Source organism: Culex pipiens, chromosome 2, assembly GCF_016801865.2.
Source record: "Culex pipiens pallens isolate TS chromosome 2, TS_CPP_V2, whole genome shotgun sequence".
Lineage (NCBI taxonomy): Eukaryota > Metazoa > Arthropoda > Insecta > Diptera > Culicidae > Culex > Culex pipiens.
Genome location: NC_068938.1, coordinates 8,566,826 through 8,582,990, shown reverse-complemented (window position 1 = coordinate 8,582,990; position 16,165 = coordinate 8,566,826). Strand labels below are relative to the sequence as shown.

The 16,165-nt window shown below is 32.8% G+C and overlaps 1 protein-coding gene across 3 annotated transcripts in view; it reads right to left on the bottom strand.

Moving 5' to 3' along the window:
• Positions 1 to 14,644: 14,644 nt before the first annotated feature.
• The window catches only part of LOC120412659 (CUGBP Elav-like family member 2), a 447,077-nt gene continuing 445,556 nt past the window's right edge, over positions 14,645 to 16,165 (bottom strand). For all 3 annotated transcript variants that reach the window (XM_039573218.2, XM_039573219.2, XM_039573220.2), the window contains one exon: positions 14,645 to 15,894. In XM_039573218.2, the coding sequence (XP_039429152.1) occupies positions 15,623 to 15,894 (272 nt within the window). In that variant the 3' untranslated portion in view covers positions 14,645 to 15,622. The remainder of the gene's footprint in view (positions 15,895 to 16,165) is intronic.

Sequence of the window (16,165 nt, the reverse complement as noted above, 5' to 3'; positions counted from 1 at the left end):
GTAATGCGGGCGGTATTACCACAGACAACAGACGTAGCAGCTAGAGCAGAATAATGTGAAAATCGTGTGTCCAAACATGGCGGGTGATACACTAACGCCATCTCGTAGTCAATTGCCACTTGCAAGAATAAGCCTGAATGTAGACTGCAGTGCACGACAGCTTTTGCAAGAGCCGCATTCTGATTCTCACCAACATTTTGATGATGCTATTATTTTAAAATAAAAGTGATTTTTTGCTCTGAAACTAACTAACAGTTATCTGAAGTGATACTCAAAATGATTACATTCGACACTTCAAAACTATGTATGATCTTCACATCAATTTTCTCGACGAAAGGAGGCATGAAACTTTTGATGAGAATGCGAATACGCCCAACCACGTGCTTTTCAATGTGGTTGTTTACACTTAATTGCAGCGCGGGAGAGTTGTCAAATCTCCTCTGCGACGACAGCGCCACAAACGGCTTGCCATTCTTGATAAAACCGTTGCATGTTTTTACACAAGGTGGTGATTGAGCCAAAACGTCTGTTGTCTGCAACCCGGGAGCATGTTGACAGCTCCCATACAAACTGAGCGTACCCCTTTTTGTGGGCCCAGTGGGCCTAAGATGGCGGCTTTCTATATTATCTAGCCGAACTTTTGAAAATGGCAAATAGTTTGAATAAATAAAGTGTTTGCCTTGTTTCAGTTTAAAACGACAAAATATGCAGTCTAGAATCATTTTCTTAAAAAACTTGTTTAGAGATACGCCACGTTCAAATATTAGTCTAGAACAGATGAAGTGAGCGGGCCACGAAAGCCGTCACGAAAAAAAAGTTTCCCATGCAAATTTTGAGTTGCGTATTTATTGGGCGGACTCCGACGAGGCCCACTCGCCATCTGTCGGTGGATACGCGCAACTCACGAAAACTGTCATGTTAGGGGACGGCTGGTTGTCTGTGGTATTACTTTGTTAATATTGGGTGACCATTCGTGTGTAGTGAAGCTGGAACCTCGAAGCATGCGGTGACGTACAGTTCATTCTGAAAAAGTACAGTTCTGGAGTTTTTTGTTGAAAAGGTCCAATAAACAAAATTTTCAGTTTTTTTTCTTTTTGAGTGTTTTTGAATATCCCCCACTCAAGGCGGTTCTAGAAACATCAAAAAAGCAAAAAATCTAAATTTTGTTTATAGGACCTTTAAAAAAACCTCTAGAGTTGTAAGTTTTTCCCTCGCATCACCCCTTTACAAAACAACCCCGCCTCTAAACGGGCATCAATCTAAAAAAATGCCAAAAATTATTTTTATCCAATATTTGATCTCTAAAAAAAACATTGAAAAGAAGAACTTTTTAAAATTTCGAAAACTCATGCGGGAGCGGGAATTCCCGGGAAATCGACCATTTTTGGACCTCTTGATTCCCCGGAAATTTGGTCGAGACTCCCGGGAAATTTCAATTCTATAAATATCAAAGCAATCCGTGCCGAGCTTCCGTGGCCGTGAGGTTACGGGTTTCGCCTTGTAAGCGGAAGGTGATGGGTTCGATTCCTGTCTGGCTCGTCAGATCCCTTAAAGGAGCAAATATGCTCACTGGGAGTACTGACCGGTAGGGGATGGGTTTCGACTAGCGGCGTGCTGGGTTTCCAATCCAGAGATCGTGAGTTCGATTCTCGTACCGGGATGATGATGAAAGTTTAAAAAAAAATATACAAACTAATCAAAACAACATTTGAAAATTTTAAATTGTTTAGAACATTGGATGTTCAAGTCCGAATGAACCAATGCTTCTTTTATTTTCTTATTCAAAAAGTGTAAATTTCAACTTATCAAAAATTCCAGTAACTTTAATTGAGAAAACTTAATATAATGTTGACTCCAAAATTTACCTTAAAACATACTTAGTAGTTAAACCCCAGGAAAGAAGTCTAATGTTTTTTTTTATTTATTATTCCTAAGCGGGAAAAACCATTTCAAGATAAGTACAATTTCCAAGTCCTCGTCTAAGCATAGCATTCCTTAGAATCTATTTTTTTAATTCTTATTAATTTAATTTCTCTGTATCAAGATAATTTGTTTTTTTTTATGTCAATAAGTTATTTAGGTTTCGCTTCAACCTCAATACTAAATTATATTTTGTAAGAAAAAAAACTCTGGCAATATTTGTAAAGTTAAGGTCCGCCAAATGGGAACATTCGGGTTATTCTGATTACTTTTTCTTCAATAAATATTTACAGTTGACCTTAAAAAAGAAAAAAAGCAACTTTAAACTTTTGTTTTGAGTCACTATTTATCATATTGCAAAAATCCCGATACTGGGAAATTATACAGCAATTCCCCACGAAAACAGCATGATTCGAAAAAAAAGTTCTCCGAACGAGCACAAAACTTTTCTGGGGGTTCCTTGGCCGAAATAATTAGACCCGTATTTTTTTGTTTGGCCATTAGGGTGACCTACGCCGTGTTAGGATGGTTCAAAAAATGGCAATTTTCGTGATTTTCGCAAAAAAAAACACTTTTTTCAAAAAATCATATTTCCGCGCCATTTCATCCGATTTTAGCAAAAGAAAGGTGATTAGTTCGGCTATTTGGGTAAAAATAGTAAGAAGTTTCAAAAATCTATCTTAACATTTGAAAAGGTCGTATGAAAACTTAAAATGCTGTTTTGAAGCTCGGGACCAAAGAGCCTGTGTCTGAAAATATTTTTATCGGATTCCTCGGAAAATTTCACATATAATATAAAAAATGGTGAAGTTATGTGTTCGATACTCTGAGATACGATTTTTTGAAACAAAAACTGAATTTTTCGACGCGCCACGCGCAAAAATGGGAGAATGACGAAAACGGGAAAAAATCGACTTTTTCACTAAAACTGCGATAACTTTAGATGACCTATAGATGTTAGGGTACCAAAAATTGCGTCTTCAATTACGAAAATTTTGGTACCCTAACATGTATAGGTCATCGCTGAAATTTCAAAGTTATCGCAGTTTTAGTGAAAAAAGTCGTTTTTTTCCCGTTTTCGTCATTTTTCCATTTTTGCGCGTGGCGCGTCGAAAAACCCAGTTTTTATTTTCAAAAAATCGTATCTCAGAGTATCGAAAACAGAACTTCACCATTTGTTATGTGAAATTTTTCGAGGAATCTGATAAAAATATTTTCAGACATAGGCTCTTTGGTCCCGAGACCTTCAAAACAGCTTTTTATGTTTTCTTACAACCTTTTCAAATGTTAAGCTAGATTTTTGAAACTTCTTACTTTTTTTACGTTTCGTTTGCGTCTAGGACAGCTAAAATGGGATAAAATGGCGCGGAGATATGATTTTTTGAAAAAAGTGGTTTTTGCGAAAATCGACGAAAAATGCCATTTTTCGAACCACCCTAACACGTCGTAGGTCACCCTAATGGCCAAACAAAAAAATATGGATCTCATTATTTCGGCCAAGGATCTCCCAGCCCGATCGGAGAACTTTTTTTTCGAACCATGCTGTTTTCGTGGGGAATTGCTGTATATATATCCTATTTTTTTACTTCACTTAAATCTAATAATAAGTTCATACAACAAGTTGTATTTGCAGATTCAGAAAAAAACAAAAGGTAGATCATAGTTCCCAAAAATAATGAGGCTACTAATAAACGTTTCATTGAATAACTATAAATAAATCGTAACTGGATTCCTTGAAAAAAAAAACATATTTATAATTTTTCGTTACACAATATTGGCACTATTGGCATAGTTCAAAACACTCACCCTCTAAATGTGACTTGTTTTATGTGGCTTGGCCAAAGCTCTAAAAAAAAATTTCCGGGGTCAACTTTGGCTGTGTTTTTCACTAACATTTCCTAGTATTCAGTAGGATGACGAGAAAAATGAAATTTTTGGAATATCTTAAGATATGCCCCTGGCTTGATTCTTAAGGTAAAAATAAGTAACTGTTCCTATTTTGAGCCAAATCGGTTTAGGGTCGCTTTTTATCGTTGAAGTTTGTATGGGAAAATTCGAAAAAAAAAATTCCACCGAAAGGGTGGCGTTAAATGTGTCGGATCATAGACATGTGTGAGATTCTAATGTAAAATTGTATGACAACAACTTTGTCCAAGACCGCAAATCGATTTAAGTTAACCCTGACGAGCTAATAACGATTTAAAAAAAAGAATTTTTTGCATGAAAATATTTTTTTCACCAACTTCAACGATAAAAAGCGACCCTCAACCCTAACTGATTTCGCTCAATTTTTTTACAGTTACTTCTTTTTGCCTAAGGATCGAATCCCTGATGTAATATTTTTTTATTGTCACCCCAGTATGCAGTAATTTTTGTTTTGTCCCAGACTATGCCTCTACGCATTATTCTTCAATTTAAATGTAAAGAAGGCTGTAAAAACATGTAAAAATAAAAAGGCCAAGGGTTTTAATAGGGGATGGCAGAAAACCCAAATAGTATCAAAAACAAACAAAAACTAAACAAGATAAATGCAAATATGATAATGAAAAAAAAAACATACAACAAAGTTTTTCGTAAAACAAAAGTTACTCAAAATGACCGCCTAAAAATGGGAAAAATACAACATATCAAAAAAAATTGCGCATTAGATTGTTAAAGAAGGTGTACAGATTTGTTTGTGTTTCACAGACATTTTTTGAGGTGCGCAAACTTTCAAAACACTTCATAAAATTAATATTTTGTAAAAATTTCAACCGAAACTTATGATGCAATTTATGATGAATTTTCACGACTTACGCTCTAGTATCAACAGTATTCACCTTAGAACAACACAATGTTCTACAAAGTTGTAAATTAATAAATAATCTGCAAGTGAAATAAATGAAAAAGCGCCGGTCCATCGACAAATACCTTCCCTGCATCGGATAACTTTATTTTCTTAAAAGTGGTTTAGGGGTTCCAAGGTCCTAATTTAACCACCGTAACGAAAATTCGTGATCACGGACCAAAATTAGCTCTAGAAAATTCACAGCAATCGAAGCAATCCCCGGAAAGGAATCTAATATATTTGGTGAAACTAGAATTATTTCAAGAGAAATGAACTAGAATCCAGATTAAGCGGGAGACTATTTCAAACATCTTATTTTTAACACACTCAGTGACAGGAATTTTAACTGATTTTACTTTACTTACAGCTTTGTTTAAAAAAAAATCTACCAGAGTCAAAAACATGCCAACCCAAATCCCGATCGTATTCAAATGACCTCTTCGTGCGACCAAACCCAGCAAACATAACCTCAACACGACCTCCGCACCCAGCAGCAACATCCCCACGTTAACATTATTAGAGAGAGAAACTAACCTTCGCATAATTTGTCTCGAAAGTTTTATTAAATTATCTAATTGCTTTTTCCGTTTTCATTCCTCCAGGCTCATTCCGATACACAAAGTCGCCATCCAAGTCGAAGTTCAGACGACGACTCCTAGCCAAGAAGATTTGCTTTCGGGGGTGCGGCTTTAATCTTCTTACAACCTCTTACTGTGTTGCCATAGTTTCTCTCCGTCGCGTTTCGCTGTAGTTTGTCGAGCGGCTTTGTTTTAAGGCAAGGACCAACTTCACCGAGCTTCTCGAGCTAAGAAGTTCCTCGTGCCACACCAAAGATATGTCGAGTGAAATGGTCGCATTTGCCAAAGCTTTAGAGGTTGAATGGTCCAAGATTTGGCCCTCGAGGGAAACATGAAAGGAATGAGCTAATGCGTGGGACTTTTGGACTCTCATGGGGCACACACATCTCCTAAGTAGGGTTTAATTTGAGCCATTTGGCTGTGAGCAAAGATGCAGAGAATGTTTGAAGGATTTTTAACAGGGAAAAATTACGTTAATTAATTGTCATATTAGGGATTTAGCTCATATTTGTCGTTATGCGAAATTCATTTGTAAACGTGTAAAATTATATCACATAAAGCAAATGGAATAAAATCCAACCATTTATATTAAATTTTATGATAAACAAAATGATAACAAAATTTTCATTGTGCAGTGAGTTCTTGAAATTAAATAAAAAAGTAAATTTTAAAAAATAAAACAAAATTTTATCATTATGAAGCCTACTCAAAATGATTTCATATTTCACATAAAACAATTTGTTTTTTTTGTAATAAATAATTGTTTAAAATAAATTAATGAATCTCAAAATGAAAATGAAAATCAAAATCAAAATCAAAATCAAAATCAAAATCAAAATCAAAATCAAAATCAAAATCAAAATCAAAATCAAAATCAAAATCAAAATCAAAATCAAAATCAAAATCAAAATCAAAATCAAAATCAAAATCAAAATCAAAATCAAAATCAAAATCAAAATCAAAATCAAAATCAAAATCAAAATCAAAATCAAAATCAAAATCAAAATCAAAATCAAAATCAAAATCAAAATCAAAATCAAAATCAAAATCAAAATCAAAATCAAAATCAAAATCAAAATCAAATTAGTTTTTAGTTTTTATTTTTTAGTTTTTAGTTTTTGGTTTTTAGTTTTTAGTTTTTAGTTTTTAGTTTTTAGTTTTTAGTTTTTAGTTTTTAGTTTTTAGTTTTTAGTTTTTAGTTTTTAGTTTTTAGTTTTTAGTTTTTAGTTTTTAGTTTCTAGTTTCTAGTTTTTTTTTAAGAAACAAGAAACTGGGAAATGGATGGACATTTTGCAGAATTTATTCAATTATGCTTGCCATTTGATTTGAATTGATATACCTATAAAGGAAATATTTCGGATAATCAAAACATTTTTTTTTTCATTTCATGACTTCAAAATTTATTTTATCAAATTTCACAGAAAAAAAGAACAGAACAGACTTTCGAACAATAATTGCTTCTCCTTCTTCGCAACCGAGAAAAAACGGCTTCCTCTTCTCTCTTTCCTTTCATCCCTCATTCCTACTGCCTGATTTTTCTCTCCTCTCTCGTGTGTTTGTGTTTTGTTGAACCCTCTCACTTTGTTATCTACTGGTACGAAATTAATTAACAGAAATCACAATTTTTTGTTTCTTTTTAGCGTGTGTATGTGTGTTTGTGTTTTTCAGTGTACTTCTTTTTGGTGGATGTGCTCGTTATTCTACCACGCTCCCGTTTTTGCTTCTCTCTTCCATTGTTCTCTCGCTCACAGACACAAAAAACGGATAACAGAAAGAAGGAAAACGTCAAACGTGTTGGTTTGTTTTGTGGGTGTTTGTTTTTCTTTGTGATTGAAACAACGACGACGACGACTTAAACACTAGCACTAATGCGCGCCTCTTTCTCTTGCTCGCTCGCTCATCCATCTGGTGGACAGAATTGGAACTAAAAAATTAAAACATTTTTAAACTAAAAACGATTGAAATGACAGAAATTTTAGCAGCGCGTCTATCACTTGCTTGTTTTTTTTTGTGAAGAAAAGAAACTTAAAATCGAACAGGTGTGTTTTTTCTTATTTTTTTTTTCTTTAATTTTCATCTCTTTTCTCGTTCTCTCTTTGTATATAATATATATCAATATATAAGTACCTAGTGTATATAATATATAGTTAAGTTTTTTTCTTGTTTTTTCTGTTTTAGTTTTCTTTACCATCTTATAGACATTACTTCTTTCTTACTCTCTCTTTCTCTGTTCACTTACCTTTTTCTATTCACATTTTTCTTTATAACTCACTGATTTGGATTTCGCCTAACACGGTTTTTACACAAACATTCACAGATTTTCTGTTTTTTTTTTTTTTGCCGAAAAAACGGAACGAAACAACGAAATTTTCTCACCCTTTCACACTCTCAAACAACTCGCTCGCATAACTTTTTCTTACACATCTCGCAACTGAATTATTTGGTTTTGTTTAAACTGGCACATTTAGCGATTCTCTTTGTGTTATTTTTTTCAGTGTATTTTAAACCGATTTTTTTCACGCTCGCATCGTTCTCGCTCTACTGACACAGTGTTTCGAGGAATTGCCCGATTGTTTGTTTTTTTTTTGTGTTTTGTTTTCAACATCATTTTTTTTGTAGAAAATAGTTTCCCGTTCGCTTCTCTTTTTTTTCTTTTTTTCACTAGAATTTTACTCATTTGTTTTCTGCACGCAACTGAGAAGTTTGCGCCAGCAAAATTAATGTACACTTGCTACTAATGATTCTGGTTTGTTTGACCTTATCTAAAGGAAAGAACTAAAATTTACTTTTGCTTAGATTTCGCGTGAATCACTTATTTTTGCGTATTTTTTTTTTTTTTCGTTTAAAAGATTGTTTGAAGTTAACGTAACGATTATTTTCAGTGTTTGTTCAATTTGTACACGCTTGCTCAAAATAACTCATTAAAGAGTTGTATCAGTTTATTATTCAAACTAAATCATGATTCACTATAAAATAACTTAGGTTCAAATCAAATTTGAAAAAAATCAAATGTGTTAATAAATATGAAATTTTATTCAAAACTGATGAAAAATGTAAAGTTCTGTAAAAAATATTCAAATTTTAATTTAACACATAAAAATTTAAAATTGAAAAAAATATAACTTTTGAATGATGTGAAACAAAATTGAACTTTCATTTTTTTAAAGACATGAAAGTTTAAAATGTTTTAATTTGATTAAAATTTAAATTAATTTTGGTAAATAAATCAGAGCGAAGTCAATTAAAATAAATTGAAAAAATTACGTTCGTTTTGAACTAGCCCCAACTAAATAAAGCTGTTTTCTAATTTTTTTTTGAAAAAAAAAATCAAACTAAAATTAATGAAAAAATGAACAAAAAATTCAAAAAATTGAACTCATATGAGGAAAATTTTGCAAAAATTTAGTAAAATTTAAAGCATTTTTACACAACAAAATCTACATAACTTAAAAAAAAATGCAAATTTTATAAAAAAAAAATGATTCAGCTAAATTTACCAAAAAACAATAAAAAGGAGAACTCGAAAAAAATATTCAAATTTCCATAAAATCGTAGAGAAATGATAAAAAAAAACTACAGTAAATACTTATGAGCAAAATAACTTCAATAAGTTAAAAAGTAAATTTTAACTTACTCACCAAAATTTTGGCAAATTCAACAAAAACTTCAGCAAAATAGTTCAAACCGAAAGAAATTCTTAAAAACCATCAAGAAATTTTATGAAAATTTATTTATGTTTATTAAAATCCACATGAAATTAACATAATTTTAGAGAAATTAAATTTAATTTGATTAAATCAAGTAAATTTGATTTAATCATGCAAATTTTTGTAGATTTTATCCAAATTTCAGTTGAATAATTAAAAAAATGATTTTCATAATTCGATAATATAAATTATACATAGTGACTCAAAATTGTAATAATCAGCCAAAAATCTTAGTATTCTTAATTATATTTTCATTTAAATAAGTTTGTTTAAAATATTTTATTATTTTATTCAACAAATTTGTCGAAATAAACTTCTTCTGACCTTAATTTGAAATAATGATTATCAAAAGGATTAAAACTTCTCAAATATGAGTGAAATTTACGGAAATTAATTCTAGGGAAATTATTTTAAAAAAAAATAGCAATTTAGCCTAAACAAACTCAGAAAATCTAAGTTCACCTTCATTTTAAATAGAACTTCTTCAAATTCGAAATAAAAAAAAACCAAACTAAACGGAAACCAAGCTAAATTTAACACAAAAAAATTCTCAAGCTTACGAAATTTCCTCAGAAAAGAATAAAAAATAAACCAAATTTTAGTTAACACAACTAAAATTTAAATGAAACTATCAGAATTAAAAAAATATATATACTCAAAACTTGGTCAGTAATGTCGATTGCATCATAATATTGTTGATAACAACTCTAAAATGAGTAATTTTGACTGATCGTGTACATTTTCCACCGTGACACTGGGAAAAATAAACCCTTTATTTTGGTGATTGTTTTGCTACGACTTTTTTTATTGCGTACTTGAACGAACTAGAAATAAATTTAAAATTTTCTCTCTCACTCCCACCGACATTTCCCACAAAAATTTGGTTTCGCGTTCGCTAAATTTACATCTAACTCTTTTTTTCTTTTTTACATTGTACAAAAAGTGACTTTCGTTAAACCTAGTTTGTTTGCAGCCCCCCATCGCTTTCCCTCGTCCCCTCTTATTGTTTTACCTACATTTATCGGGTTGGTTTGTGTTTTTTTTTCCTATGATTTTTTGTTTTGTTTTAGTTTCCATCGTCTCTTAGTTTGTGAATCTGCGTGTGAGTTTTACCTTAACCATTAACATTAGATCAGTCGCATTTGTGTTTCGGTATCGGATTTTTATTTTTTAAAGTTTTGTGTTTTGCCCTTTCGCGGATTTTTAACCTTCAAAATATGTTTTCGAATGAGGAAAATTGTGCGGAACTTTCACCATTTTGTATCAAGTTGAATGTGGTGAAGATATTAAAGGTACAGTGAAAATCTTTTTCAGTGCACAATTCTATTGTGTTGGTAATTTGTTTGCCGTTGTCAAACAATTTATTTAATTTCGTTTTTTGGTTCCAATTATTTTGTCTTGTGCAAAAAATCAAAATTTGTTTCATGTTGAAAAAACACTGAAAAAATTTTCAACGACAAACTTACGAGTTTCCCCGCGCAATTTCCCTCTTTTCAAAAAAACATTTTTTTCCCTTTCCCTCAGCAAATTGAATGTTTTCGAAGGACACGTTTTCATTTTGTTTCTCGTGATTCTACAGCCAGCAGCGCGTGTTATTTTGTATTTGTGAGATGATGACCAAAAGACAACTTATTTAACCTCGATTTAACAGTTACAACAGCACGGACTTATTTTTTTTTCTTTACATAGAATTATATTTAATAGGTAAATAGTACTAAAAACGGCGACGACAACGACGGTGACGACCAGTGAAACAGTAATGATGAAGAATTATATAGAATAATTAAACGAATTGATTAAAAATTAAATAAAACAAACTTGGGTTTCGCTAGCGTATCGGTAAGACGGTTAAAATGAACTAAGTTTTTAAATAATTACAAATAAATATTTACAAATGAAAAGATAACAAAACGAAACGAAAACAACTGAAATGTGCTTGAAACGGTGTGTTTTGTGAGAGTTTTGAATGTTTTGAAAGTCCCCAACGCTGATATGTATTCAGATTTTCCTCGTTTTAAGTTGTTTGATTGATTGTTTTAAAGGTGTGATTTTGACCAGTGCATCAACGAACCTTTCAGCGTCTTGAACTGTTGAGTTTTGAATTTTAGAAAAGCGGAAAACCAAGCAAAAATGGCACTAAATTACTTTACTAAGACATTGCTTTGAATGGGTTTTCGCAACTTTTCTAAAATGCTCGCATTAAAATTGATCAAATAAATTTCAACTGTTTTTTTTTTTTGCTAAAAAATACCAAAAATTACAATTTTCGACACGCCGCAGGCGAGAATTTGTGTCCATGTAATTAAATAATTTATCATAATCAGCATGATGAGAGAGTCGACGGGGGGTGGGACTTAAATTACACAACCCCCCCGCTTTTTCAGCCGAAAAAGCACCCAAACCATCCAGGTAGGGTAGTAGTTGCTAGTTGGTGGTGGTGGTGGTGGTCATAATTGCATACTCGCGTTTGAAGCGGCGGAGGCGGAAATAATTAACGAACAGTTTTTGTCTCGGAGCTCCCGGGTTTTCGTAAATGAATGAATCACACACACGGAATTGTAAATGCGAACCCCGCCACTATTATTTGAACTGTGCCGAAAATATATAAGCTGGTCCAGCTTTTCCCGAAGGGGGGAGGGGGGTGATGGAAAGAGAGATTTTCATTTCGGTGACTATTAGTTAGTGGAAACTGGACGGTGACTAAAAGTGATGACTAACATTTTGTAATTTGGGTGACAGAATTCAAAATATTTGGTTAATGCAATAATATCAAAAGTTCGTATTTGTAAGAACAAGTAAAAAATTGTCTCAATTCAAAATAAAATTAAATAAATCTGGAATAGACATTTTTAAACCAAGAAATTTAAGAAATCATCAAAAAAATTGATTCAAGTTAACGTATGGATTTATTTCAGTGTTGATTACAGTTGAACACCGTTACAAACTGTCACTATTTACACAGAGTTTACAATCACTATCAAAATAATCGTTTGCTAGTGTGTGTGTGCCGTGTATAAAGTTTGACTACAATTATGTGTGTTAAGCAAAAATAATGAAAATTCTTTATGAATATTTAAAAATAATAATCTTGACAACTGCCCTTTTTTTTTTGTTCCATTTTTTTATAAAACTTTTAAAAACAGAAGTATCATTGCAATTCCAAATTTGGTTTAGAAACTATTGAACGGGGTAATTTCCTTTTCTTTCAATATTCATGAAGATTTAGACTTCCCTAATACAAACGTGAACGTACTTAGAATGCATAAATTTTTCAGCGCTTCCCCAACACAGACGGCATTTCAAACACCTTAAAAACTTATCGTTTTTGGTTAATCTTTCGTCACAAAAAAATCAATTTTTCGTTTGTTTTTTTTTAACAAGGATTTCCGTCAAAAACATTACCCGGTTCCAAAAGTTTTTGTAAATTTCCTGGGAATTTCCGAAATTCAAGGGAATTATATGGAAATTGTTCATTTTCATTATATAAATTTATCTCATTAAACGTAACGATTTATTTCAGTTTTTTGTGTATTGACATATTATTTACTCATTTTTAGAATTTTTTTTTTTTCAAATCGTGATATCTGTGGAATCTGAAATCTAGCCAAACAATTGAAAATAAGCTTGTATAGCGCTTTCAAAAAGTTATCCGTGACTGTAAAATTTCGAAAAAAAAATTGTGTTAAAAAGAGCATATATTGTTAAATGTTTATCAAAGTTTTAATGTTTTAACATTGACAATCGGGCTTATCAAAAAACGTAGGCCAAATGGGCAACAACGAGAAAATTTAATTTTCCTACTTTTTTTTATCTTGGCTATATTTCAGTAACCAAAGCCCGTATCAACAAGGTTCAAAAAAGCAAAATGTCGGGATGTTTCTCAGCTCTTCATTTTGGAAGTAGAACTCAATAAAAAACAGCGACATTTTAAAAATGATAATTTTACAAATTTATTTTGTCAATAAAAAAACATTTTTGAACATTTTTAAATTTTGGAAAAATTACTGTTTCTTTAAAAAATTTTAACTTGGTCCAAACAAATTTGCCCTTTCTAGAATTTTCTGAAAAGTTTTTTTTTCTCTAAAAAAAACATCAAAAAGTTAAAAATAAATAAAAATAGTATTTTTTCAATTAATTTAGTTAGAATTCAAGTGGAATAAAAAAATACCAAAAAAATCTATTTTCATTTTTTTCGGTGCAGTTTTCATCTATAGGAAGACACCAAACCGATTGTTTGGGCCTTTTAAAGGCATCCAAACAATTTCAACAACTATTCAAATTAAAGAAAAGCTCATTTTGTAGAGAGGTGCTGTTTTTTCAATAACCTTAAATTTTGTTATAAATCTATGTATTTTCTATAAAATCAGTTCAAAACACAACGCAAAATATCAAGAACTCGCCTTGGGGCTCACCCACAAATCACGTCAGTCGTAATACAGCACTGTCGAGCCGTAGTGCCCTCATCGAAGCGGCCAGGCCTACTGCGTTGCATTAAACGCAGAGAGAAAGGATTCTGCGAACGAATCACGTTTTACAGAATCTACCAGGGCAAGGGAGGATGCGCGGACATGCCGTTCAAAATGGGTCGGACTTCACGATGAAACAATCTTTTTTGTTTTCATCCTTTTGATAAAACAACTGGACATTTTTGAAGTTTACGTTGGTAAACGCTTTAGTTTCGTCAAGGTATGACAGATTTGGGCTCCTTGAACACGCTCCAATCGACAGAATTAAATTTTAGAGAATTTTCTACGAAAGAATCAAGATGTAAATTTTGGTTAAAAATGCTTGGAAATCATTTGGAGAAACCATGCGCCTCCATGGAATTATCCTAAGAAAGTTTGATATAATGGAGACGCTAGGTTTTTTTAGTGATTCAATAGAATTTATAACCAAAATTTATTATCTTATTCTTTCGCAGAAATTTACGAAAATCTATATTTGTCGATTGGACCTTGTTTAGGAAGCACAAATGTATCATACCTTGACGAAACTGAAGCGTTTACTGACATCAACTTAAAAATGTCGAGTTGTGTATTAATTCATTGTTTTGACAGTGGGTTTTAGGAATTAAAAAAAAAAATCTTTTTCTCTGTATCATCTTTACACACTGTAACAAATCAGCACGTCAGTTCCATCAATTTTCCAACATAAACTATGATCACCCTAAATTCACCCTCCCCACTCAAATAAATCGTTCCAATTGTGTGAGAGAGTATGTGTGTAATCACACCCTCCCCCAAGCTCCGTTTTGCATCCAATTACAACTCTCCACCTTTCTCCCTCCACCTCCCCCCTCCCTCTCATTAAGGTCTGGTGAAATATGAGCTGCTCCCAGCCAAAAAAAAACAGAAACTATCCCGCGTCCAAATAATAGTAGGCGATGACCGCTGCTGCCCGAACAACTAATTACGCCGCGTAATTTGTAATTATAATAATGATTGTGTGTCGCACACGCGCTACGCGCTTTGTCAAAATTTCAAAAAGCGCACCTACTTCGATTGTTTGACTGGTTGGTTGGTTTGTTTGCCGCTGACAGGTTCGTTCATCCACTAAATTGGACAGTAATTTCAGATTTTAATAGAATTAACGGCGGCGAAGCCGCCCGCGAGTCCAGAAATAATAAATTACTTTAATGAATGTGAGTGACATTTAATCTGATTATACATAAATAGTTACATGTATACGTGTGTGTGTGTGTTTGTGTTTGTGCTTTTTCTCTCTCTTGGTTCCACTAACACCGTTTAACAACAACAAGTACATGTAAAATACGCGCGGCGCGACTAACAAATTAACTAGTTGATTGTTATAATCAGTTTGCGTTTTTGTATCAGTGTTTGTGTAAATGAAATTATGTTTGTGTGTGTGTGTGTGGAAATAAATTAAGCTGCTCATTATCTTCTAACACGAACGCGCCTAACGCACACACTGGTAATAATGTAAGAGAAAATCAAAGTGATGAAAATAAGAAAAACAAAAATTCAAACTGCGGGGAATTCACTTCAGCGTGTTTGTTTGTGTTTGTGTTTTGTTTACTTAAAAATAACGAGAAAAATAGAAAGAAAAACAATTCAATTCAAAGGGTGGCGAATTAAAAAGGAAGTTTTTTAAAACGCAACATATTTCTCTAATTCACTGCGCAGCAGTTGCGTTTGTTTGGTTGATATTTGTAACAGTGTGGTAGGTGAAAGGTAAAAACATTAATAAACAAAAAGAAAAAAAAACTCTGCCTTTGGTTTTGCCGCCTACTTCGATCAATCCTCTCCACTGGAATCGTAATAAAAAAAAGCACTTTTTCATTAAACTTTTAAAATTTTCCAATGCTGGAGAGAATTGTCCGCCTAACAAATAATGATTTAAAGATTGAAAGTAATAAAAATGAGGTGTGAAATTTTCCGAGTGACAACAAAGGCTACTGCGACGATCACGGCACGCCTACTTTGATTGCGATCTTTGTGTGTGTGTGTTTTCTCTCCTCTCTCACCATCGTCCAACAAATAACGAGTAAAACGTTAAATCAGCAAAAAAACTTTGAAAAAATAATAATAATAAACAGGTAAAAAAAAAGAAACGCCGACGTTACTACCGCTCTAGTACGGCTTCGAGGCGTCCTTGGAGCGCTTCAGCTGCACCTTGAGCCGCTTCGTGCCGATCTGGAAGCCGTGCATGGCCTGGATGGCGGCCTGCGCCGACGCACCGTTGTCGAACGACACGAACCCGAAGCACTTGGACAGGTTCGTCTGCTTGTCGATAAACACCTTGGCGGAGACGACGTTGCCGAACGGCAGAAAGGTCGACGCGAGGTCCGTGTCGGTGAACTCCTGCGGCAGGTGGTAGATGAACAGGTTGCAACCCTCGGGGCCTAGAAATGGGAAGAGAGAGAGAGAGTAAAATATTAAACATATTTTTTTAACACAATTCAGATTTCATCGATATAAATGTTCATTGTCAAGTTGGTCATGTTGATAACATAAACATTTTTTTTTCAATTAAATGCACAAAAATAATGGTTAGTATTAATTTCAACATTTTTTTTTCTTTTCAAGCTAAAATCTTACAAAAAAGTGAATTTCTATTGACAATTGTCCACAAAGGGTCATTTATGGATAGCCCCTATTTAATTTCATTTTAAA